Source organism: Malaclemys terrapin, chromosome 1, assembly GCF_027887155.1.
Source record: "Malaclemys terrapin pileata isolate rMalTer1 chromosome 1, rMalTer1.hap1, whole genome shotgun sequence".
Taxonomy (NCBI): Eukaryota; Metazoa; Chordata; order Testudines; family Emydidae; genus Malaclemys; species Malaclemys terrapin.
In genome coordinates, this window is record NC_071505.1 from 336,724,122 (window position 1) to 336,748,548 (window position 24,427).

The 24,427-nt window shown below is 38.7% G+C and overlaps 1 protein-coding gene across 1 annotated transcript; it reads left to right on the forward strand.

Moving 5' to 3' along the window:
* Positions 1-24,108, forward strand: ALG8 (ALG8 alpha-1,3-glucosyltransferase). The gene is made up of 13 exons (XM_054015778.1): positions 1-111; positions 6,304-6,382; positions 7,407-7,600; positions 8,847-8,956; positions 10,195-10,262; positions 10,859-10,985; positions 12,994-13,097; positions 13,491-13,611; positions 13,985-14,124; positions 15,067-15,206; positions 18,920-19,017; positions 21,138-21,210; positions 23,085-24,108. Exons 1-13 carry the CDS (start codon positions 20-22, stop codon positions 23,314-23,316), a joined length of 1,578 nt encoding a protein of 525 aa, XP_053871753.1. The 5' UTR covers positions 1-19; the 3' UTR covers positions 23,317-24,108.
* Positions 24,109-24,427: the final 319 nt, after the last annotated feature.

A 24,427-nucleotide genomic window follows, 5' to 3' on the forward strand; every position in this document is an offset into this window, starting at 1 on the left:
TGTCAGTGAGCGGCGTGTCATGGCGGCGGCGGCGGGTGGAAGCGGCGGTTGCTGGTTCCTGGCTCTGGCGCTCGGGGTTTCCCTTCTCAAATGTCTCCTCATACCGACCTAGTAAGGGCCGCGGGGCCGGGCCGGGCCAGCCTCCCCCTCGCCACGTCTCTGTGTGTGTCCGTGTCCCGCCCCGTCCCCGGGGCAGCCGTGGCCAGTGCTTCCACCCGCCCCCCCCCCGCCCCGCAGCCCCTGGGCGGGGGGAGCTGTGGCGCCTCAGGGGCCAGGCGGCCGGTCCCTGGTTGCCTTGGTTACCAGCCGGGCCGTGTCGCGTGGCCGTAACAGCCTGTGGTGCCCCGGGCGCCGCCGCCCCTCCCCGCGCTGGTGGGCCAGGGGCTCCTGGCGCGAGCCGCCTTGCGGGAGAACCCCCCGTTGCCTCCCGGCGCTGCCTTGCGGTGAGGCCGAGCCTCCCCATGCCGCCGTCCTGGGGTGTGGGGGCTGCTCTGGGGCTCCTGCCAGGGATCCTGTATTAGTGCAACGGCTCTTCACAGCCGGGTGCAGCTACCTTACACGCACCCAGAGAACGGGGCCCCGGGGTTTATGGAGTTAGCTGGCAACTTCCTGGCCTGGCAGTGAGGCTACACTCCCAAAGCAACCCATAAATAGTTACATGCTGTACTAGCTTGTGCTGGTTTGGGCTGCAAATTGCCTCCAACTCTTTCCGTGCTGGAGGAGCTGGACATCAGGTCACCTGAGAGTCAACTATCTTTTCCAACGCCCACGTTTGGTTTACTTTGTGCTTGACACTAGTGGCCTTATCTGTCACCCATTAAAGTGAGACTAAATTCTGCATATGAGTTTCAAATTTTCTAGGCTTTTAGCACAGATACTGATGACTTCAAGTTACCAAGCCCCAAGATGGAAGGAGGCTATTTAATAGGGGGGAGGGATAGCTCAGTGGTTTGAGCATTGGCCTGCTAAACCCAGGGTTGTGAGTTCAATCCTTTGAGGGGGCCACTTAGGGATCTGGGGCAAAATCAGTACTTGGTCCTGCTAGTGAAGGCAGGGGGCTGGACTCAATGACCTTTCAAGGTCCCTTCCAGTTCTAGGAGATGGGATATTTCCATTAGTTTATTTATAGGACTGCACACTTATTTGATGTGGCGTTGTGGGAGTATTTATTTTTTCTAATATTGTACTTCAGTTTAATAATTTATCACTTCTGAGACAAATTATGATAAGTGAGAATCCATCTTCTTTATTTGTCCTGATTAGGAATAAATTTGGGTTTGTAATGATGACAGAGAGTTGAGAGCAATGTTACCTGGCACCTTCTGTAGAGGGTATTAAGAATGTTCCTAAGCAGCCTGATGGTTGTTTTGACCTCTTAAAACCTCACTTCAAATCTGTGCTAGAGGATCAAAGTATGAATTCTTCTTTCCTCAAAGAAGAGCAAAATAGACAGCCTTGAGTAAAACCTCTATGGCCATTTGTTTTTTTTTTTTTTAACTCTCTTAATATTTGTTTTAAAGATACAGTGTGAAGTCTCTTACTTTTTGTGAGAAGTTTAATAGTAAACAAAAGATGCTTCTACTCTTAAACTACATAGTTGTTTCAGACATTTACAGAGTGGGATTTTCAAAAGTTTATAAATGAATGGAGCACAGGTGCTTTTAACTCAAACTTAAAACTTAAGTATGAACACTTCCATTTGCTAAATATGAGCATATTCATTTCCTTAGTATGTTCATAAGTATTAGTTGGAGTAGCTCATTATTAATACTGTCTGATGCTTCGATCTGTTTCGTATTCCATAAAAGCTTTCTCTTATGTTCATGTGAAGTTTGATTCTGCAATTATAAAGCAGAACGGTTTGATTTTTAAATACATTTCTTGTTAATTTTGTAACGCAAGCAAAGGACTAAAAAACTGACCTTTTTGTAACAACACTAGAACTTTAAGACAATTTACCCTTGAAGTAACCAAAAGCATTACATATTTATAATGCAACTTTAATAATTTGGCAGACAGCTGTTTCAGATCAGAACAGCATCTGACATGAATCTTCCAATATTGTATCTAATAGCTTTTACATTTCTGAGTAACAGGAGTCAGCTTTTCTGTAAATTGGGACTGTTTTCAGTTGTCAGGCTCCCTGTACAATATGAATATGCTCTGCAGTGCGTCTTTGCAATGGGTTCATTAAGGTGGGAATGGTGTTATCAAAATGTTTAAATCTCATGCCAATACTTAATTTTAAAAAATTCTTTACACTTTCAAGTCATCTTGTAGTACAAATTGTTTGTTTGTAATAGTTTCTGTTGCCGAGCAACTAGAGTAAGGTTTTTGTAGATACAGACTAACACGGCTACCCCCTGATACTAGAGTAAGGTTTGTAATAAGTAGTAATGCTAATGGTAAAACATTATAAACTAAATTAGTCCTATGCAAAATAGATCTTTCTTTAGCGATGTATGTTGTATGTTCTCTATTGTTTTATGTCTATATTTCTAATAGCTAATACATGACCTGGAGGATAACAAGGTTATAAAGGAATTGCCAGCATGCATTTGTCTAGAACAAATCATTCCAAACCACCCTAATTTCTTTCTTTGTTAGGGTTACTGGTCTAGTTGGTAGGGGGAATCAGTAGATAGGATATATACACCTCTACGCCGATATAACGCAACCAGATATAACACGAATTCGGATAACGTGGTAAAGCAGTGCTCCAGGGAGGCGGGGCTGTGCACTCCAGCGGGTCAATTACAGTACATTAGAAGCAAGAGGAAGACCAAAGACACGGTAGGCCCACTGCTCAGTGAAGAGGGAGAAACAGTAACAGGAAACTTGGAAATGGCAGAGATGCTTAATAACTTTTGTTTCGGTCTTCACCGAGAAGTCTGAAGGAATGCCTAACATAGTGAATGCTAATGGGAAGGGGGTAGGTTTAGCAGATAAAATAAAAAAAGAACAAGTTAAAAATCACTTAGAAAAGTTAGATGCCTGCAAGTCACCAGGGCCTGATGAAATGCATCCTAGAATACTCAAGGAGCTAATAGAGGAGGTATCTGAGCCTCTAGCTATTATCTTTGGAAAATTATGGGAGACGGGAGAGATTCCAGAAGACTGGAAAAGGGCAAATATAGTGCCCATCTATAAAAAGGGAAATAAAAACAACCCAGGAAACTACAGACCAGTTAGTTTAACTTCTGTGCCAGGGAAGGTAATGGAGCAAGTAATTAAGGAAATCATCTGCAAACACTTGGAAGGTGGTAAGGTGATAGGGAATAGCCAGCATGGATTTGTAAAGAACAAATCGTGTCAAACCAATCTGATAGCTTTCTTTGATAGGATAACGAGCCTTGTGGATAAGGGAGAAGCTGTGGATGTGGTATACCTAGACTTTAGTAAGGCATTTGATATGGTCTCGCATGATATTCTGATCGATAAACTAGGCAAATACAATTTAGATGGGGCTACTATAAGGTGGGTGCATAACTGGCTGGATAACCGTACTAGGAGAGTTGTTATTAATGGTTCCCAATCCTGCTGGAAAGGCATAACAAGTGGGGTTCCGCAGGGGTCTGTTTTGGGACCGGCGCTGTTCAATATCTTCATCAACGACTTAGATATTGGCATAGAAAGTACGCTTATTAAGTTTGCGGATGATACCAAACTGGGAGGGATTGCAACTGCATTGGAGGTCAGGGTCATAATTCAAAATGATCTGGACAAATTGGAGAAATGGTCTGAGGTAAACAGGATGAAGTTTAACAAAGACAAATGCAAAGTGCTCCACTTAGGAAGGAACAATCAGTTTCACACATACAGAATGGGAAGAGACTGTCTAGGAAGGAGTATGGCAGAAAGGGATCTAGGGGTTATAGTGGACCACAAGCTAAATATGAGTCAACAGTGTGATGCTGTTGCAAAAAAAAAGCAAACGTGATTCTGGGATGTATTAACAGGTGTGTTGTGAGCAAGACACGAGAAGTCATTCTTCTGCGCTACTCAGGCCTCAGCTGGAGTATTGTGTCCAGTTCTGGGCACCGCATTTCAAGAAAGATGCGGAGAAATTGGAGAGGGTCCAGAGAAGAGCAACAAGAATGATTAAAGGTCTTGAGAACATGACCTATGAAGGAAGGCAGAAAGAATTGGGTTTGTTTAGTTTGGAAAAGGGAAGACTGAGAGGGGACATGATAGCAGTTTTCAGGTATCTAAAAGGGTGTCATAAGGAGGAGGGAGAAAACTTGTTCACCTTAGCCTCTAAGGATAGAACAAGAAGCAATGGGCTTAAACTGCAGCGAGGGAGGTCTAGGTTGGACATTAGGAAAAAGTTCCTAACTGTCAGGGTGGTTAAACACTGGAATAAATTGCCTAGGGAGGTTGTGGAATCTCCATTTCTGGAGATATTTAAGAGTAGATTAGATAAATGTCTGTCAGGGATGGTCTAGACAGTAGTTGGTCCTGCCATGAGGGCAGGAGTCTGGACTCGATGACCTCTCGGAGTCCCGTCCAGTCCTAGAATCTATGAATCAAAGCAAGTTCGATATAACGCGGTTTCACCTATAATGCGGTAAGATTTTTTGGCTCCTGAGGACAGCGTTATATCGGGGTAGCGGTGTATTAATATTAGTAAGGATTTTGACACAGTGCCACATGACCTTCTCATAAGCAAACTAGGGAAATGTGGTCTAGATGAAATTACTATCAGGTGGGAGCACAACAGGGTGAAAGCTGAACTCCAAAAGTGTCAATGGTTTGCTGTGAAACTGGGAGGGTGTATCTAGTGGGGTCCTACTGGGGTCAGTCCTGAGTCCAGTACTTTTTAATATTTTTATTAATTACTTGGAAAGTGGAATGGAGAGTGTGCTTATAAAATTTTCAGATGACGACAAGCTGGGAGGGGTTGCAAGCACTTTGGAGGAAAGGATTAAAATTCAAAATAACCTTGACAAATTGGAGAATTGGTCTGAATTCAACAAGATGAAATTCAGTACAGACAAGTGCAAAGTACTTCACTTAGGAAGGAAAAATGAAATGCACAACTAATAAATGGAGAATAGCTGCCTAGGTGGTAGTACTGCTGAAAAAGATCTGGGGGTTATAGTGGCTCACAAACTGAATGAGTCAATAATGTGATGGAAGTTGCGAAAAAGGCTAATATTCTGGGGTATATTAACACGAGTGTCATATACAAGATATGGGAGGTAATTGTTCTGCTCTACTCAGCACTGGTGAGGCCTCATTTGGAGTAAGGCAGTGGTTCTCAAACTTTTGTGCTGGTGACCCCTTTCACATAGCAAGCCTCTGAGTGTGATTTTCCCCCCCCCTTATAAATTAAAAACACTTTTAAACCATATGGATGCTGGAGGCAAAGTGGGGTTTGAGGTGGATGCTGGCAGCTCGTGACCCCCCATGTAATAACCTCATGATCCCCTGAGGGGTCCCTACCCCCAGTTTGAGAACCACTGGAGTAAGGTATCCAATTCTGGGTGCCACACTTTAGGAAAGATTGGACAAATTGGAGAGAGTCCAGAGGAGAGTAACAAAAATGATGAAAGTATTAGAAAACCTGACATATGAGGAAAAGTTTAAAAAAAACTGAGCTTATTTAGTCTTGGGAAAAGAAGATGAAGGACTTGATAAGTCTTCAAATATGTTAAGGGTTGTGGTAAAGAAGACAATGATCAGTTGTTCTTCATGTCAGTTGAAGGTAGGCCAAGAAGTAATGGTCTTAATCTGCAAGATTTCTACAAGAGAAATCTAAGTTAAATATTCAGAAAAACTTTCTAACTATAAGATCTGGAATATGCTTCCAAGGGAGGTTGTGGAATCCTTATCATTCAAAGTTTAAAAAAACAAACAAACAAACAGGTTGGACAAACACCTGTCAGGGATGATCTAAATTTACTTGGTCCTGCCACAGCACAGGAGGCTGGACTTGACTTCCAGCACTATATTTCTATGATTCTATTACTTTAAAATTGCATTACTTCAAAATAGGAACTTCAGCTCCTGATGCCAAGCAAAACTGAGAGCTATAACTGGATCCTAATATTCCTGCTTGTTAGCAATTTGTAGAAACCAAGATGACCCAAGCTCTCTTATAGTTACTACTCAGGCTGCTTTTTTAGAATTGCCTAATTACTACTATGATTTTAATGCAGCTAAATCCACTGGACTAGCAACACAAATAGTTTCTTTCTGATTCTTTTCTGTGTACCTATAAATGGTTGAATACTTTGAAAAAGATTTTTTTAATCTTTAAATCTGTACATACCTTATTATTAATGTCCATATTCTTTGCAGTCATTCCACAGATTTTGAAGTACATAGAAACTGGCTTGCCATCACTCACAATTTACCAGTTTCTCAGTGGTACTATGAAGTAAGTTCTTGCTCTGTTCATTTGCTTTTTAATTGTCTGTGAATTTTGTGCTTATTAGAGACACCACTCTGACATCCCGAATGAAGTCCTTTCTTCACAGAAAATATACATCATGGATACTGATGGTCAGCAGTTGGTGGTTGTTTTGCAGTAATGCCCAGGGATACCAATCATGGATCAGGACCTCATTGTGTTAGTGAGATCTACTCCTCAGGGCACCCAGAACTGTAAGACACAGTGTTACTTGGTCTCAGAAATTTCGGGAGAGCTTTACTAAAGCTTAAACTGTGTCAGCTCACTGCCATGCCAGTCTGTTAGCTTAGCAGGAACAGTATGAAAGAACCCGTATGAAGCAGTTCACAGTGGACATCAGTTCACATTAGAAAAATAATTGGTACGCTTGTGAGGAGACAGCTGTTTTGTTCTGTTATAGGTTCTTATACTGCCTTCACTCTAGTATCGATAATAATAAAAATGTACAGGTAAGCAAAATAAGAAAAATGCTGCTTGAGAACATATTAGTTGGTTTTAAGGATATTTACTTTGTATATTTTGACATGTGATGTTGATAACTTGTGTTTTAACAGTTATAAAGCTTTCTTTTTGAATCTCAATGCCTACTGTCACTAGATTCTGTCCACCCTGTCCCAATAATTTATCATTATTTAAACTGATCAAAATTGAAAAAATGCTTAAATAAACAATGATATTATCAGTCAGTTATAAAAAAATGAAATGTGAATTCTGCCATACCTACCCATTGCCAACACCAAAAGACTTCCAGTTCCTCCATAAACACTACCATCTCATAGCAGAGCTGCTGAAATCATTTTCAGAATTGTACAATTGCTCAATTCCATTGTGAAGTAGGACTGAAATCAAAGGTATTAGCCTTTGTTTGATACTGACTGCTGGAGTGAACATACCAATTAATCCCATATGACAAACTTTTCTGTATATAAATCTCTATGAGCAGCTGTCTTGATCTTCAGTTCTAAATTGGTAAATCTTATTTTGTTTTTAGGCAACTTCTGAGTGGACCTTGGATTATCCTCCGTTCTTTGCTTGGTTTGAATTTGCACTTTCACACGTTGCCAAATACTTTGACCAGGAAATGCTGGTTATCCAAAATTTGAACTACTCCAGTCAGGCAACAGTCTTCTTCCAAAGACTTTCTGTCATCTTTACAGATATTCTCTTTGTGTATGCAGCCCATGAGTAAGTCTCAGTGTTCTGTTCTCTGGGGATAGTGGGGTGTCTGTTTAAAGTATTGAGTTTTCAGAAATGGGCAGGTTGTAATCACAAAGGTGTCTACATATAGACTTGCAAATGTGTGGAAAGAACACAGTTGGCTAAATCTATTAAAGGAACAAGTGGGGGCGTGTAGCTAAGATAGAAGACCTTATTTCCTCTTTTATCTGGGAAGTCTAATGTTGTGGGCACAATTACATTTATTTTAGACATTAGTTACCTTCTCTTATATGTAATGTACTTGGTAGTTTAAGAATTCTGAAGGAATTCAAAGCTCAAACTGGATGACCTAAGTCTTTTTTCACCCTGTTACGATTCTAAACATGAAAGAATCTCATTCATGTAATTTTAACATCTTGTCACATATTAAACCATTCTTTGCTGTTGGTCTTGTCTTCCAAATTTAACTTTTTATTGGCAATTAGTTAAGCAGTCTTAATAAAAGTTCATAGCATATTTAAATGTACCATGGATTTGGGGGAGGGCAAAGAGTGTGTGTAATCTGTCACGTTGGGGGCGGGGAGAGAGCATGTATTTTGAACAAAAACCTGTGGCCCACCAGAGTGATTTAGAAATAGCAAAGTCTTACAACAACATTCCACTCAGTAAGAGTATGGTCATAGATTCTGTATTTTTTAAAGTCCAATGGAAATAACTTTTAAATAAATACTAACTTGCATGTTGCATTCCAAACACTGTAGTGTGGTAATGCATGAGAACCTGGTAATAAAACTTACTGACTGTAAAGTAAATAAAAGTTATGCTGACTATTATATTTTCCTTCTCCAAGGTGAGAGAATGCAAAAAAACAAATTAGATTTTAAAAATTCCTTGATTTAATAATAAAAGGTTATGGTTGTAACGTAGACAAGGAAAAAATCTAAAATTATTGTTCTTAACCTTAAAGCCCTTATAATTTTCTAAATTCTGTTTGATACTTTCTTCTTGGGGAATTTGTCAGACCTTCAGAGTTTTGTGTTTAAAAAAATAAACTGTTCCTATTTGAGGAAAAACATATTTCCAGTTATACCATATAAGTCATTATAAATTATTTTTTTCTTTGATAATTTGAATGAATTATCAAGAATTTGCTATCACTTTTAGTAACTGGCATGTGGCAGAACTTCCCTGAAGAGATCATCTTCCGTGTTAATAATATAAATTGGTGTTAAAATAAATAATTCTGTATTACTGTTTGATTTCTTTCATTCAGATGCTGCAGATATGTAAATGGGAAACGACCTGGAAAAGAACTTCTGGAAAAACCGATGTTTGTTCTTGCTGTTCTGCTCTTATGGAACTTTGGCTTATTAATTGTGGATCGTATCCTTTCAGTTAATTGTCAAAATCTAGCAAGATTTTAAACAAATCATATACAATATGTACAAAAACCACTGGCAGTATCTAATATCTTTGTCAGAACTAATAACATCACTCTTGATTGCAATATTTGTGTTACTGTTTGGGTTTCAGGGAGGTCTCAGCTGAGTAAAGTTTCATTGTAACAATATATTCAAAGTTTATTTGTAAAAGTTCTCTGATCATGATTATATAGCTCCAAAGAGTTGGATTACAACTAGAGCTATTTACTGATTTGGCAAACCTGAAGTTTCACAGAGACGGTTAAACTTCTCCAGGGTTCAGAGGGTCCACGACTCTGGGGCAGTCAGCCTAGCAGACTCTTTCAGACTTTGATTTGTTAGTGTGCAACCTAGAACTTGAATTAACTTTCTTTGCCTTTGATTTTCAACATTTCATTTAAAAGAAAGGAGGAAGTAGAAAATGATAATGCTAACTAACAGATCTAGCAGGCATCAGTCAGTCTTGGCAAAATGTGCACTGATCTAGTTAGGAGCACTTGTTAGTGGCAGTGCATTTCAAGAAGTATGAACTCTGTCATTATATTTTTAGCTGCAATTTTTGAACATCCATGACTTTAGATTAAAGTGATATTTTCCATCCTTTACCGTGAATATGTACTCATCAGTGAGGTCCGTTTCCATGCCAAGTTTCCAGCATGCCATTACCATTCTTTCAGTTATATGTAGTGAAGAAATATAGAAGGAGCATGGCAGCAGAAAATAACCATTTGTGATAGTTTTCATCACGGCCCTCTCCATAGGCAACTCAAACACTTGAATATGTCTGCTTCAAACATTTAAGTCCCTTCTGGTAAGAGACTAGCATTTAAAACTTCAGCGAAAAGGGGGGATTTTTCATCAAGTGAAAATGGTGGTGGAAGAGGATAGCGGAGTATAATTGCATCCATTTAGCATAATAACCTTGTTTATAGTGTGTTTTGTTGAGTTCCATAATACACCTAACACTTTGCTATATTACCTGCATGTAACCAAGAATTTCTCAGTGAGGTTAAGCTCTGCAGCTTTTATATTTTCTAATTAGAACGGATAACAAAAAGGTAATTTTATAGCCAACTTGGAGTAATAATTTAGGAATGTTTCCTTGATTATAGTTCCATTTGATCTGTTTGCTGATTGTGGACTTCTGATTCTGTCCAAGCAAACTAACGGTAAAAAACTTCTTCCTTGACACAAGTTCAGATATTCACTTTCAGTACAATGGTTTTTTATTTGGATTGATGCTTCTTTCTGTTGCTCGATTATTTCAGGTAACCATAAAATCAAGTTGCAATGTTTTTGTTGTCCTGTGACAAGACTTTTAACCTTAATCATGGGGCTGCTCCTATTCTAATAAGTGGGAGCAGTTCTGAACTGCTGCCCACTAGAATTGGATCTCTTAGTATTTGTTCTGGTTTTTAGTTCACTTGGCCATAAAATATTAGTTGTGCTGTGGAGAGAGCATATCTGCCCCCCTGTGAGGGAATGAGCTTCATGTATTGCTGTTTAAATACACAACTTCTTCCTAGTTGTTACATGAGGGAGCTACCAGTCCTTTGGCAGGAAAGATTACCCTGAGGAAGGGGGTTTATCTCTGAGGCTGGGGAGATATGAGGGATCCCCTGGGCTCCAAACACCCTTTAAGGTCAAGAGAATAATCTTGTGACCTGAATCTACCCTGCGCTGGCCTAGTTGTTTATTCTAGGCAAATGGAAAGAATACCCATCCCTGCATTCATACATGAAATGTTTTGATGCTTTAGGCAATGGAAGAAGGCCGTCTTTGAAACTGCTAGTGTTAAGGTAGGGTGAGTTTAAATGCAGCTCTCATGGGGTTTCCATCTCTACAACTTTTTTTTTCCATTTAGAAAAGGCATTTGGAGGGTGCTCTTCTTTTTGCTGTTCTCCTGCATTTCAAACACATCTACATCTATGTAGCCCCAGCCTATTGTGTATATTTGCTACGATCCTATTGTTTCACTGAAAATAAGGCAGGTAAGTTACTGATCCTTCCTCAATGTGTTTTGTATTAATGATGTGTGAGAAGGGGGCCCAGGAGGTGTAGAAAGACATGACATTTACATTAAGTGCTAACCTGTCATTATTGTCCTTGAAATTCTCTTTTATAAGTCTGACATATTACCTTGGCATGAAGCAGTATGGTGATGGGGTAGTGATAAGTCCACATTTATTCTGTAGATGAAAATGAAATAGAAGCTTTGACTTAAAGTATTTTATTGGAGACTGGTTTTGAAGTTGCTCTGGTAGAAGCTTCTCTTTCTCACAAGTCATTTCCGTACTTCTAAAGACTCAAGTCAAGACTAGGAACAATTTGAGTGCTATAGAAAACTGTTCTGGAGAGATGAGAACCATTGATCTAGCCATCCTACAACTTGTGGTCCAAGGACCCCGGGGGGTCCGCAGACTGTGTCTAAGGGGTCCGTGAAAGGTTGTCGTTACCATAGAACAGTGGTTTTTAACCGGTGGTCCATGGATCCCTGGGGGTCTGCAGGCTATGTGTAAGATTTCCAAAGGGGTCACCAGTCTCAAACTAATGGTCATAGATATTTACATTTCACTGGCAAAATTACATTTATGTTGTATTACCAGAATAAAGTCAATGACCATAAAGTTCAAGTTAGGTATCAGAAAGAATAGATGTAGGTAAACTGAATTTAATTTTTCCTGATAAGACCTACTTTGAAATAATGGTCCATTTGAATTTATCATGGCAATAAGTGTCCTTTTCCTCATGCATACACTAAATATTGCTAAGGGCTATCTTTGTTCCTTCTATTCTGTTGAAGATGCAAGCTCATAAAGTAGCAGCAGTTAGAGCACAGTATTTCATAAGTGGTGTGTAAAAAATGTAAGCATTCTAAGCTGAAAGTAATGGCATTCTCATTCTAAACCATAGCTGCCTAAGATTTTCTATAAATATAGCAAATCTATGTATTTCACAATCTATTATAAAACTGGATAACATTTGTTATTGGAAAAGCAAAACCAGCATTATTGCTACATTTTCAAAATGACTGTTAGACTAATGTCAAAATAGTTAGAAATGAGAGAGACTTGCTGGATCAAACTGTCTCAATTCAAGAGACCATCTCTCATGTTGCTGAATATCTTTTTCTCTGGTCTTGACAAATGCAGTCTTGCCTTGCTGATAGCCATTCAGAATGCTGGTGCAAAGAATTTTCCTAGTCTGTCGTTTTGACCAGGTCACCCCCTCTCTTTTCATCCCTTCACAATCCCTCTTTCATCCCTTCATATCAAACATAAGCTACTAGTCTTCACTTTCAATGGCCTTCACAATATATCCCCACCCTATCTATCTTCCCTCATTAATTATTGAAAAGCAGACTCCCACCTCCAGTTGGCCAATCATGCCATCATCCACTTATTAAAGGTCAAACAAGCACCTTTGTGCTTTCTCCCATGGCTGTGGGAAGCTCCCTTTAAACATCTGCAAAGCTACCTCATTATCCACCTTCAAAACCTTCCTTAAAACTCTACTTTTGCTCTGAAGCCTAGAGAAGACTTGACAGTGGTTGAGCTACTGGTGTGCTCAGACCTCTGACTGTCACACTGACAGAATTGTGTCATTGTTTCCTTTTACTCCTTTGTCTGTATCCATCTGTTTCTCTTATATTTAGCTTGTAAGTTCTTTGGGGCAGGGGCTGTCTTTTTGTTCTGTGTGTGTATAGCGCCTAGTACAGTGGGGTCCTGGTCCAAGACTGAGACTTCTAGGTGTTGTTATAATACAAATAATAAACTAGCAAATTAAAGTAGAGCTCTCTAGCAGTTGAGAAATGGGTATAACTTTGAGATTTGTAAACCTAGTTGTTGGACAATATACTACTTACTGTCTGAAAATATTCACTTAAAGGGTGATACTCGTATTAGCTTCTTTACTACTAAAGTCAATTTGTTTGCTTCCCATTCCTCTTCCCATACCTCCCCAAATATCTCTGTTAATACGAATATTAATTTTCTGTAGATGGATCCCTCAAGTGGAGCAGCTTCAGCTTTCTTCGCATAATTTTGCTGGGATTGATTGTCTGCCTTGTTTCTGCTCTTTCATTGGGACCCTTTGCAGTACTGGTAATGACTCCTTATTCCCTAGCCCTCTAACCTTTCTTTTAGGACTAGTCTACACTACTGTGCTGCATCGGCATAGCTGCAGCACATCTGGTGAAGACGCGCTATGCCGACAGGAGAGCACTCTCCCATCAGCATAATTACTCCACCTTAACGAGAGGTGGAAGCTATGTCTACGGGAGAGCATCTCCCACCAACCTGGTGCTGGTGGACAGCACTTAGGTCAATGTAACTTGCATCACTCGGGGTGGCTTTTTCACACGCCTGAGCAACGTAAGTTACATTGCCTTAAACGGTAGGGTACGCAAGTTCTTAGAAACAAAGTTGAACAATTTTAAAAAAATTGTGAAGAATCTCTGAACATGGGTCCTCATATATTCTTTTTGTTCCCTACAGGGCCAACTACCTCAAGTCATTTCACGTCTTTTCCCTTTCAAGAGAGGCCTCTGCCATGCTTATTGGGCCCCTAATTTTTGGGCTTTGTACAATGCAGTGGACAAAACATTAGCAGTTGTTGGTACAGTAAACTAGTTTTGTATTTTCAGTGCTTACTTGCATATAATGCCCCCTGTGGGACTCAAATTCCCTTTCTGAATTCATGTAATGAATGAAATTTTGTTGCTTGTTTTTAAGATTGATTTAATCATTTGCTTTTCAGCACTATGCATTGCATAGCAGTAGGTTCCCAATTGCTGTAGAAGAATAGCTTGATTATTGAAACTTGTGTGAAATCTCTGCCGTATCTTTGTGTTCACATAACTGTTGCCGTTTATATTGATTTATATATTAATATTATATACATATATTATACACTTTTCATAAAAATTAAGTGTGTATGTATAGCTGAAAATGTACCTATGCTATTTGACAAACATTATGTTCACTTGTAGGTATAAAATATAAATTCCTTGATCCTGAAAAGATTCCTAAAGCCTCAATGACAGGCGGATTGGTTCAAGAATTCCAGCACACTGTCCTTCCTTCTGTGACTCCACTAGCCACACTCATTTGTACCTTCATCTCCATATTGGTAACTTCAAAAAAATTATAATCTTTGATATGTTTTTAATTTCCATGTCCCCTTTTCCCTTGATTGAATAACATAAATGTACCTGATACTTACATATATTTTTGCTCTTGAACTAGGTATCTTTGTATTGGAAAAGAGCAGTCAGGGTGGATGTTGAGGCAGTAGTAATTTGCATAACAAAGCATTCTCTGAGTATTCCTAGACGCCATGGTCTATGTCAACTATAGAGTATTTCAGAGACAGACAGACCTATAACAGGGACTCTGGTCAAAACCACTTTGCTTACTGAGCTGGAAGTAATTCTGTAGCTAATGATTTGAGCAAAATTCAAGGGATGTATCAAGACTGGACTGAGATGCATTGGCAGAGCTGTTTGGAAAACTTGCTGAGCTCCTAATAGCATTATCTGGAGCCAGGAATAATGGAGTTGATCCCTCACTTTTCAACTCCCCACCTTTTTTAATGGAGTGAGGAGCAGAAGGCTCAGGTGACTGGTATTTGGATGTAGAATCCTTTCATCCTAGATCATCAAACAGGATATTGGTGGCCAAAGGATACTAAACAGCCATTAGATGTTCACTTATGTGAAGTGTGTTGGTGGTTCCAGTTAAATTCCCAGAGGCAGTTCCGCACAATCAGGAAAGCACCATTCATTTGGCAGTGTGAGTGAAGTCTGCATTTTTGCTGCCCATGTTGTTACTGTTATATAGATGGAAGACTTCAATCTCTGTGCTATTTGACACCTTCCATCAGCACTACATATCCACACCAGAAATATATACCTTCCTGAGATGCTGCAAAGCGGTGCTGTGGTAAAAGCAGGAGCTGGATGCTCATTTGTGTGTTTCAATAATAACATCATAAAGCTTCATATGGGCAATAGCTTATGTACAGGATTGTGAATTTTTACACTGAAGTCTTATTTTTGCCTGTTGTTTCTAGCCCTCTGTTTTCTGTCTTTGGTTTAAACCCCAAGGGCCCAGAGGCTTTCTTCAGTGCCTGATACTTTGTGCACTGAGCTCATTCATGTTTGGCTGGCATGTGCATGAAAAAGCAATACTCCTCGCTATTCTTCCTTTGAGGTAAGTGACCTGTTAAGTGGTAGTTCCTCAGATTCATTTGCTTGCAGGCTATGATTGAGGAGCTTTTCAAAGGAGGATTGTCACTTGGTTTTCAGTATGATAATTTAGAGAATTCATATCATATGTAAAACCTCTCAAACTGAAGCACGCTAATTCACTTTACATATAAGAATCATTTCATTCGCCCCTTAAATATAGCCCCCTCTGAAGTGGAACGTATTAACTGTTCAATGGTGCAAAATAACACAAATCTGCTCTAAAAAGTAGCATTTCTCTTCAGGTGCTCCTAGCAATTCATCTCCTTTTAAAAGATACCTTGCATTCATGGAAAACCTTTTATCCAAAGACGTCGTCATGCTTTACTAATGGTGGCTTATCCTCACAATAGCCCTTTGAGATAAGTATTATACTAACTTTACAAATGGGCATAGAAGCACAAAGAAACTGTGTGGCTTTCAACAAATTGCTTAATAAGTCAAGAGTGGAGCAGGAGTAGAATCCAGGAGTCATGACTTCCAGATAGGAAAGCATGTAGTAGTTCTATCTTTCTTTCCATTTGAACATTTGGGCATGTGTATTGTACATAGTGTGACAATAAATTAACTTGTTTAGCCTCAGATACTTAGTAAACTTTGTAGGGTAATACAAAACATTAACTAGGTTGCCAAAAGCAATGCTAGCTGGCAAACTGAGCCTAAATTCAGTGGCACTCTTGTGCATTCAGCTGGAAATCCTGTGGCAGTTTCCATTAAATTTAAAATGGAGCTTTTAATTGGATTTAATGTGAAAATCAGTACTACAGCCACAACATAACATTCATTGTGTGCTACAGATTTTTATATTCACACATACCTGCATCATAGAAACTGTTATGGGGAAGTCTTGGTAGCTAGATACAGGGATATTTGGGACTTCTGGTATCCAAGAAGGCATGGTCAGTGATTTAGAATTGTTGAGTAAGCATGACCAGGAACAAAATTAACATTTGGCCTGTCACCTTCCGATTTTAGAATTAATGCATTGAGATGACTGGGATAGCTCACACTTCTGAGCTATTGTTTCAGGCTGCCTGCAAATGCAGACATGCATCAGGGCATTGGATTACACTTACTTCAAGGTTTGCTTCACAAACAGGACTTGAAAATTCATTTTTTAATACAAGTTTAGATTCTGCAGCACAATTCTATGGCCTGAGTGGATTCTGTAGCTATGAAATACAGGGATCCCTATCCATAAGCATTAGTAGTTGATTAAGCAGATTTTCTCTTTAAATAGCTAAGATTTGAGATTCACTTTGTAGTATGCTATATTTGTGAAGGCCTATCTTTTGGCCTCTGAGCTTCACTGTCACTTGACAGATGAAACAGCAGTTTGCTATTTACCATTATTTTGTTTAAGACATTGCCTTGAGGCCAGTTGGGATCAGGGCCCCATTGTGCTAGGCATTGTACAGACAGAGACAATCTGAGCCCCAAAGAGCTTACAACTAAATAGACAAGATAAAGGGTAGGGGAGAAGGATAGAACATACAAGCAAAGTGAACAACATGATGGCTGTAAACTTCAGGTTAGTTCCTCAGTTTTTTGGTTCTGTTTAAATTATGGCTGTCGATTAATCGCAGTTAACTCATGCGATTAAATCAAAAAATTTAATCACGATTAAAAAAAATTAATCACGATAAATTGCCGTTTTAATCGCACAATTAAACAGTAGAAGACCATTTGAAATTTATTAAATATTTCGGATGTTTTTCTACATTTTCATATATATTGTATTCTGTGTTGTAACTGAAATCAGTGTATATTATTTTTGATTATAAACATTTGCACTGGAAAAATTATTAAAAATATTTCAATTCACTTCACACAAATACTGTAGTGCGATCTTTGTCATGAAAGTGCAACTTACAAATGTAGATTTTTTTTGGGGGGGGGTTACATAACTGCACTCAGAAACAAAACAATGTAAAACTTTAGAGCCTGCAAGTCCACTCAGTCCTACTTCTTGTTCAGCCAGTCGCTAAGACAAACAAGTTTGTTTACATTTACTGGAGATAATGCTTGCTCTCTTCTTCTTTACAATGTCACCAGAAAGTGTGAACAGGCATTTGCATGGCACTTTTGTAGCGGCATTGCAAGGTATTTTCGTGCCAGATATGCTAAACATTTGTATGCCCCTTCATGCTTCAGCCACCATTCCAGAGGATGTGCTTGCATGCTGATGACGCTCGTTTAAAAAAAAGTGTTAATTAAATTTGTGACTGAACTCCTTCGGGGAGACTTGTATGTCTCCATCTCTGTTTTATCCACATTCTGCCATATATTTCATGTTATAGCAGTCTCGGATGATGACCCAGCATATGTTCATTTTAAGAACACTTTCACTGCAGATTTGACAAAATGCAAAGAAGGTACCAATGTGAGATTTCTAAAGATAGCTACAACACTTGATCCAAGGTTTCAGAATCTGAAGTGCCTTCCAAAATCTGAGAGGGATGAGGTGTGGAGCATGCTTTCAGAAGTCTTAAGAGAAACGCTCTGAAACTACAGAACTTGAACCACTAAAAAAGAAAATCAACCTTCTGCTGGTGAGATTTGACTCCGATAATGAAAACGAACATGCGTTGGTCCGCACTGCTTTGGATTGTTATCGAGCAGAACCCGTCATCAGCATGGATGCATGTCCTCTGGAATGGTGGTTGAAGCATGAAGGGACATATGAATCTTTAGCGCATCTGGCATGTAAATATCTTGCGACACTGGCTACAACAGTGCCATGAAGACACCTGTTCTTACTTTCAGGTGACATTGTAAACAAGAAGCGGGCAGCATTATTTCCTGCAAATGTAAACAAACTTGTGGGTGTTTTTTTTTTTTTTTTGAGGATTGGCTGAACAAGAAGTAGGACTGAGTGGACTTGCAGGCTCTAAAATTTTACATTTTTATTTTTCAATGCAGTGTTTTTTGTACATAATTATCATGAAAGCTGCACTTACAAATGTAGAAAGAGATTGCACTACAGTACATTTATTAGGTGAATTGAAAAATACTTATTTCTTTTTTTTTACAGTGCAAGTACTTCTAATCAAAAATGTATATAAAGTGAGTACTGTACACTTTGTATTCTGTGGTGTAATTGAAATCAATATATGTGAAAATGTAGAAAACATCCAAAAATATTTAAATAAATGGTATTCAATTATTTTTTCAGTGTGATTAATCACAACTAATTTTTTTAATTACATGATTAATCACTATTTTTTTTAATCGCTTGACAGCCCTCGTTTAAATCCATTTACTGAGGTTGTGTTAGGTGTGTGGGGATTACATAACTGGAAAAACAAAGGAGAGGGCAGGAGGGGATTGGCATGAACATTCGCTCGGCACGGGAAAGAACGCTGAGTGAAGTCTGACATCAGAGCCTGAATGTCCCTCCTTTAACTACTTTATTCAGCTACTCAGCAGCTTCAGTTGGGTTCTGTGGGGGAGCATGTCTCCCTTACACAGTTTTGGGTCTAGGGGTTGCCAAGTGTAAGGAGTGGCCCCTGCTGGGTACCATTTTACTTCCTCCACCGCTAGTGCAGCAGTAGCTGCTTAAACTGCTTGTGCAGCTGTTGTGCTGGCTTCAGTCTGTCAGCTATGACTTGTGTACTCTGGTAAAATTAGGCTTGGTTTTTAAGAGGCAAATGGTAAATCAAAGTTCTTTTATTTTAGTTTGTTGTCTGTGGAGAGTCCAAAACGTGCTGGCATTTATCTGATTCTGACAACTACAGGACATTTTTCACTCTTCCCATTGCTGTTTACGCCACCAGGTAAAGTCCCATGCATCTCCCCTCTCTCTCCTCCCACTCCCCCCCCCACTTTGATTTATTTTTATTTCCATTTTTCCAGTGATCGCTCTGCTGCTAGAAACCGTCTAAGTACACAGTGTTGGGCATTATATTGTGTGTCCAAAAGCCACTTTCAGAAAGGTGCCCTGTGAAGGAGGAGATACTGGGTTTTGGGCAGTAACAGAAACACACTAAAGAGCGAAGTTTAGGGTTTGGGCTGTGCACACAAGTGCGGGATGGATGATTTAAATTGCCAACTTAAATCAGCAAGTAGGAATCATTAATTTAAATAATGTTTGTACTTTTTAATTATTTTCCTAAAGAAAGGTTTATTCTCATTTGTTGATAACCATTAAAACATGTTGATTTGCAACTCAATATAGCCTTTACAATACATTTGGTGCTTTTTGCTAACCAGGAGGATACACTATATCTATACACATTTATTTAAGCAATTATATAGCTCAGCTTACATTTATTCAGATTCTTATTTTTTCCATTTTTTATTATGTTAGAAAATGGTGAATGATGCATTTATTTACTAGATTAATTTTTTACTTGTGATTTGCATCAAGCTCTGTTTGGATGGAAATGCAATTAAAAATGCTCAAAACCAGCATCTTAAATGTACTGGATACATGAGAAAATAATTATCAAAAAGTTTATCAAAACATGTTTTACATTTAAAACTTACTGATTCATTAAGCAAAGGAGGTGTTATCTGTTTTTGAAGGACATGGTGACCAGAAACAATTTTCAAACTAATAGATCTCCTCCTGTCACCCCAGTTTTTATTCGTAGATTGGAAGAGGGAAACAAGCTTTCCTGCTTTTTTCAACTCCTGATTGGTTTCTTAACTATGAATGAACTAGTCATTGGACTGAAATAGTTGAAGAAAGTAAAATGAAAATAGTCTCTCTGCAACTGCAGAAGAGGCTACTGCTGTCAAAAGCTGGTTTAGCACTTCATTAAACTCTGGTCCAGGTGTTTAGCTAGTGTCTTCCACCAGTTCAGTTTTTTTATTTCTTTAAGCCATGACAGCAAACATATACTGCTTAATATTTTTGTATTTAATTTAAATAATTGTAAAAATAATAAGTTTCGGTATTAACACAAGTTGTCTGTTTCAAATTTAATTTTAAATAGGTTTATTTTTTCAAGATTAAACCTGTATTTAATTTAAATTAAAAAATCCAATTTAAATCAAATCTGATTTATCTTTTTTAAAAATTATGGATTTTTATCTACCCTGAACAAGTGTGATCTTTCCTCAAATCTAAAATCCCCAAGCCTCGAGAAGTGGGGAATTAGTTCAATGGGCAAAAATTTCAGTGATCAGACTACTACAGTATTTGAATAAAGATGGATATGGAAAATTCTCATAGAATCATGTAGCCTGTCTTTGCTATCCCCTCCTGGTTCTGCCACATTCTAGAGGTTCTACGCCTTCAAGTTTCTACATAATGATAAGCATCCTTCTACTGGGAGGGTGTCTGGATTTGGACTCCCTTTCATATCTGGTGATGCTGCTCTTTAAAATGGAGAGGTTGCTGTGTTGAGAAGTGAGAAATTTCCTTTGCACTCTTAGTTCCATCTGATATTACATTGCCTTTTACATACTTTTTTCCTAGTTAATCAGATAATTGGGTACGATTGGTTTTATGGTGGCGGGGGGAGGTTTTCCAGTAGACTTGTTTTTTCTTAGTCAAACAAGACAGAATCTAAGTATCAATCCATTAATTTATATAGTTCTAGTATACATTGCACTAATCACTGAAACTAATGATTCAGTATGAAGAAATTTGTATAGTAGATGTTACAAAGGGGAAGGACCTATTGTGTCACTGATCATCATGCTGCCTATGCAGGTTTGTTCCTTAACAAATAGTACATCTACTAGTCTAATTTTAAATGTTCCAAGAAATGGGACTTCTGCTACTCCCCTTTGGAGAGAATGATTCTTATTACCTTTAATAAATAATTCAAACTTTAGTACTAAGTACTTTAAATTATTGTATCTGTAATTTAAGGATACTGTAAGTTATAAAATAATCAAAAACATTGCAAGTTAGTTGAATTTTCAAAAATGTTCTTTATTTCAGAAATCGCAACTAAAATACTGCTCATGCTGCTGTTCACGGTTTATAGCTTCTCTTCACTGAGGGCTCTGTTCAGGTAACAACTAAGCAAATATTTTATTTTTAGGCTATTGAAACACTCTCTGTATTACTGGAGGGGACAGTAGTGGTGGGGCTGGATGGTTTAGGAGGTTGGAACTGAAATACCCCTAGTTCAAATCCATGTCAGTAATGGCCAAAATGTGAGGTGTCAGTTCAGTTCGCAGTAGGCAGGTGTCCACATCAAAAACATTTGACACTCCTGTTGCAAGAGAAGCCAAAGTTTGAATGGGCACAGAGACAGAACTATCCACTTGGCCCTGGAAACAGTCTGTCCACGTCGGGGTCAATGCATTGTAATGCCCCTTCTAAGGTGTACCTGTTATATAGCTAGAGGATTTCAGTCTCCAAAGCTGTCATATGGCAGCTTTCATCACCACTGAATTTGCATACATTTTCATATACTTGTCTATTTATGTTAAAAGATGCATAATACATGTGGTACTTTATTAACAATACAGTATAATTTGTCAAAGTGCTGAATGTTTTGACAAATACCAGCCGAGAGAGATCAACATTAACTTCTTGAAGACCCCACTGTAGAGTATCTCCCAGGCCACTAACATATCTCTTAGCAATTCTAACGTGCATATCTCTATACTGTCTAGGGATGTACATGGGCTGTAGAAAACAGAAGAATCTGTGTGGAAAAGGCAATCCGTTCTCCATCCTGCTCTTTGGTTTCTACCCTTTGAATGCTCTGCCAGGCTTTCTTCAGTTCTTGTTTGGTTTTTTGTTTTTGATTTTTGTTTGGGTGGGGTTTTTTTGTTTTGTTTTTGTTTTTTGTTTTGCAAATGCTTTGAAGAGGAGAGGTTTCATTCAGTCTCTGGCCCAAGAGGAAAGCTGCGATTTCTGGGGGAAGTAGTGTCTTAGGTAGCAAGGGACTCTCTTCAGATGAGGCAACTGTTATAATCTCAATGACAATGCTTAAGTTCTAATGAAATCCCCTTAGCAGATGGGATGAAGCAGCATTTGTAGAGGTATGGAGATACAAAACTGGGCTTGTTGCCAGAGGTGAACTTTTTCAACAGAGCACAGCAGCACCTTGATTCTTTCTGAGTTGCAGTTAACTGATGGTTTCTATGCCCTCCAGAACAGTACTGACTGAATATCCACTTTTGCAAAGCTCTTCAGGGCTGAAGTTCTGTGCCTATACAATTTAGGGCCTCTGATAGAGCTTAATTTGAGATTTGTAGGGCTGATGCTCCTGATCATCTGAAACCTTGATTTGTTCAAGAAGGATGGTGTCCTATGAGACCCCCTCCCTAAATAAAGGCTTACCTGTAGTAAGAAATATATTTTAAAGAATATTTAGAGTGGAAATATCTGTCTTTGTGTAGGAATTATGAACCATCTTAAAGCTTTCTTTCAGTTATGGTGATCTAATAATATCTAGAAATATACAGCCAGAAATAATGACCTGACGTCCACTACCTGAATGTGGAAGAACTGGCATGCAGTGAATGTGCATCAAAAGCTGTGGAAGATCTCATGGCTCATTTATGTTGGCAGGATTGGTGTGGGGCAAAGTGAAGTGAAATAATTACTGATGCGATTTATGGTCTAGATTCAAAGATGCTAAAACATGGAATCTTGTATTTGAGTTTTATAATCCAGGATTATAAAGAAATTAGTTTTTATGTTATGCTAATTACATGCTATCAAGCACTGTATTTTAGTAAGTGGCTATATTTGAAGTTCTCACTGCCTGGCGTATTGTGCTGTTTAAAAACATGTTGTGACTTGGTGCATAGCAGATAGGCAAGACAAAGACTTGACAAGGGCAACATATCTAATGCTCACTGAAAAAGACAGAAAACTGAATTGAAATCACATGTTTAATATCTTTTTTTTTTCTTTTTCCCCCCACAGAAAAGAGGGGCCTCTGCTTAACTGGCTGGAAACTATCTACCTCATTGAACTAGTGCCTCTGGAAATCTTTTGTGAAATTGTGTTTCCTTTGACCCCTTGGAAACTGAAGTTCCCTTTTATCCCTTTGTTGCTTACTTCCGTATACTGTGCTCTAGGCATCACATATGCTTGGCTCAAACTGTATGTCTCTGTCTTGACTGAATCGGTAACTGTCAGACAGAAGGCAGAATAAAGCAGCATTGGGACCAATTCCAAGTAAATCCTTCAGGAGGATTATCCAGCACTAGGGGGAGCTGTCTTCTAAGATCATGCACATTTTGAAAAGGCAATGGTACTGTGTACCGTTCTTCTCCATGTCTGCTGGTTTTCAGCATCTCTGTACTGTCAACTATTGTCCCTCTGATCAGAATAGGTCCTTGAAATGTTGCACAGCGCATGGTGAGATGCCACTTGCCCTGAATAAATTGTGAAATTTAATTGAAAATAATATTGTATTAAAATTGTCCATTTAAAATGTCCAGATTACTTCTCTGAAGAGAATGTGTATGGTTTCCTTGTTAATGAGGGATTTTGCCAGAAACCCATATGGCTACTTATAATAAGGGATCACTGCTGTATAGAAGAGAACATAATTATAATAATGTACTGTGGAAAATGTAAATAAAATACTTTTTTATATTTCTGCATTAAAACCTCTTTCTGGGTATCTTTGGAGCTGGAGGGGCATTTGTACAAATGAGGAGTAAAACTAATATACAGTGTGGAATTTGTATGCTGATCAGTTTTTTTGCCAGACTCATTTGTGAAACCCAGTGCTGAAATCTTATATGCTACTTCTGATGCCACTATTTGATTTATGTCTATTTTTGCTGCACTGGTTTTCTCCATTTTATCCCCCTACCTCCCAGGTAACTTCCAGCATTCTGGCTATCCTTAACCATCTTGGAGAATGATAGCTACCAAATGATAGCCAATTCTTCTGACACAGAGATGTCATAATCCCAATAAAAGTACAAGGAACATCCTGTTGGGAATATTGGGTTTCTTTATTGCTGTTGCATGATTTCGCATGACTTGTTACAAAATAAAAAAGAAAATTTAAAAAATGTTAGATATGCTATTAGGTGTATCCACACAATGTGAATTTCTCCATAAATGCCTTTTCTTTAGGGCAGTGTACTGATGTCTGGTGGTTCTGCAGTAGTAGAGCACATGTTCATCTAACCTGATATGTTCACATCCTTGAAGATGCTAGTATGTAAACTAGTTACACAGGTGATGGACTGTGCCAAACACTTTTTTTTTTTTAAACTCATGATGCTTGCCCTCACTACTTGGAAGGA

Coding starts and splice junctions, on each gene's coding strand:
- ALG8 (XM_054015778.1), top strand. CDS start 20: ATGGCGGCGGCGGCGGGTGGAAGCGGCGGTTGCTGGTTCCTGGCTCTG. Junction 10,986..12,993: donor TTTCACTGAAAATAAGGCAG/GTAAGTTACTGA, acceptor AATTTTCTGTAG/ATGGATCCCTCAAGTGGAGC. Junction 15,207..18,919: donor CTCGCTATTCTTCCTTTGAG/GTAAGTGACCTG, acceptor CTTTTATTTTAG/TTTGTTGTCTGTGGAGAGTC.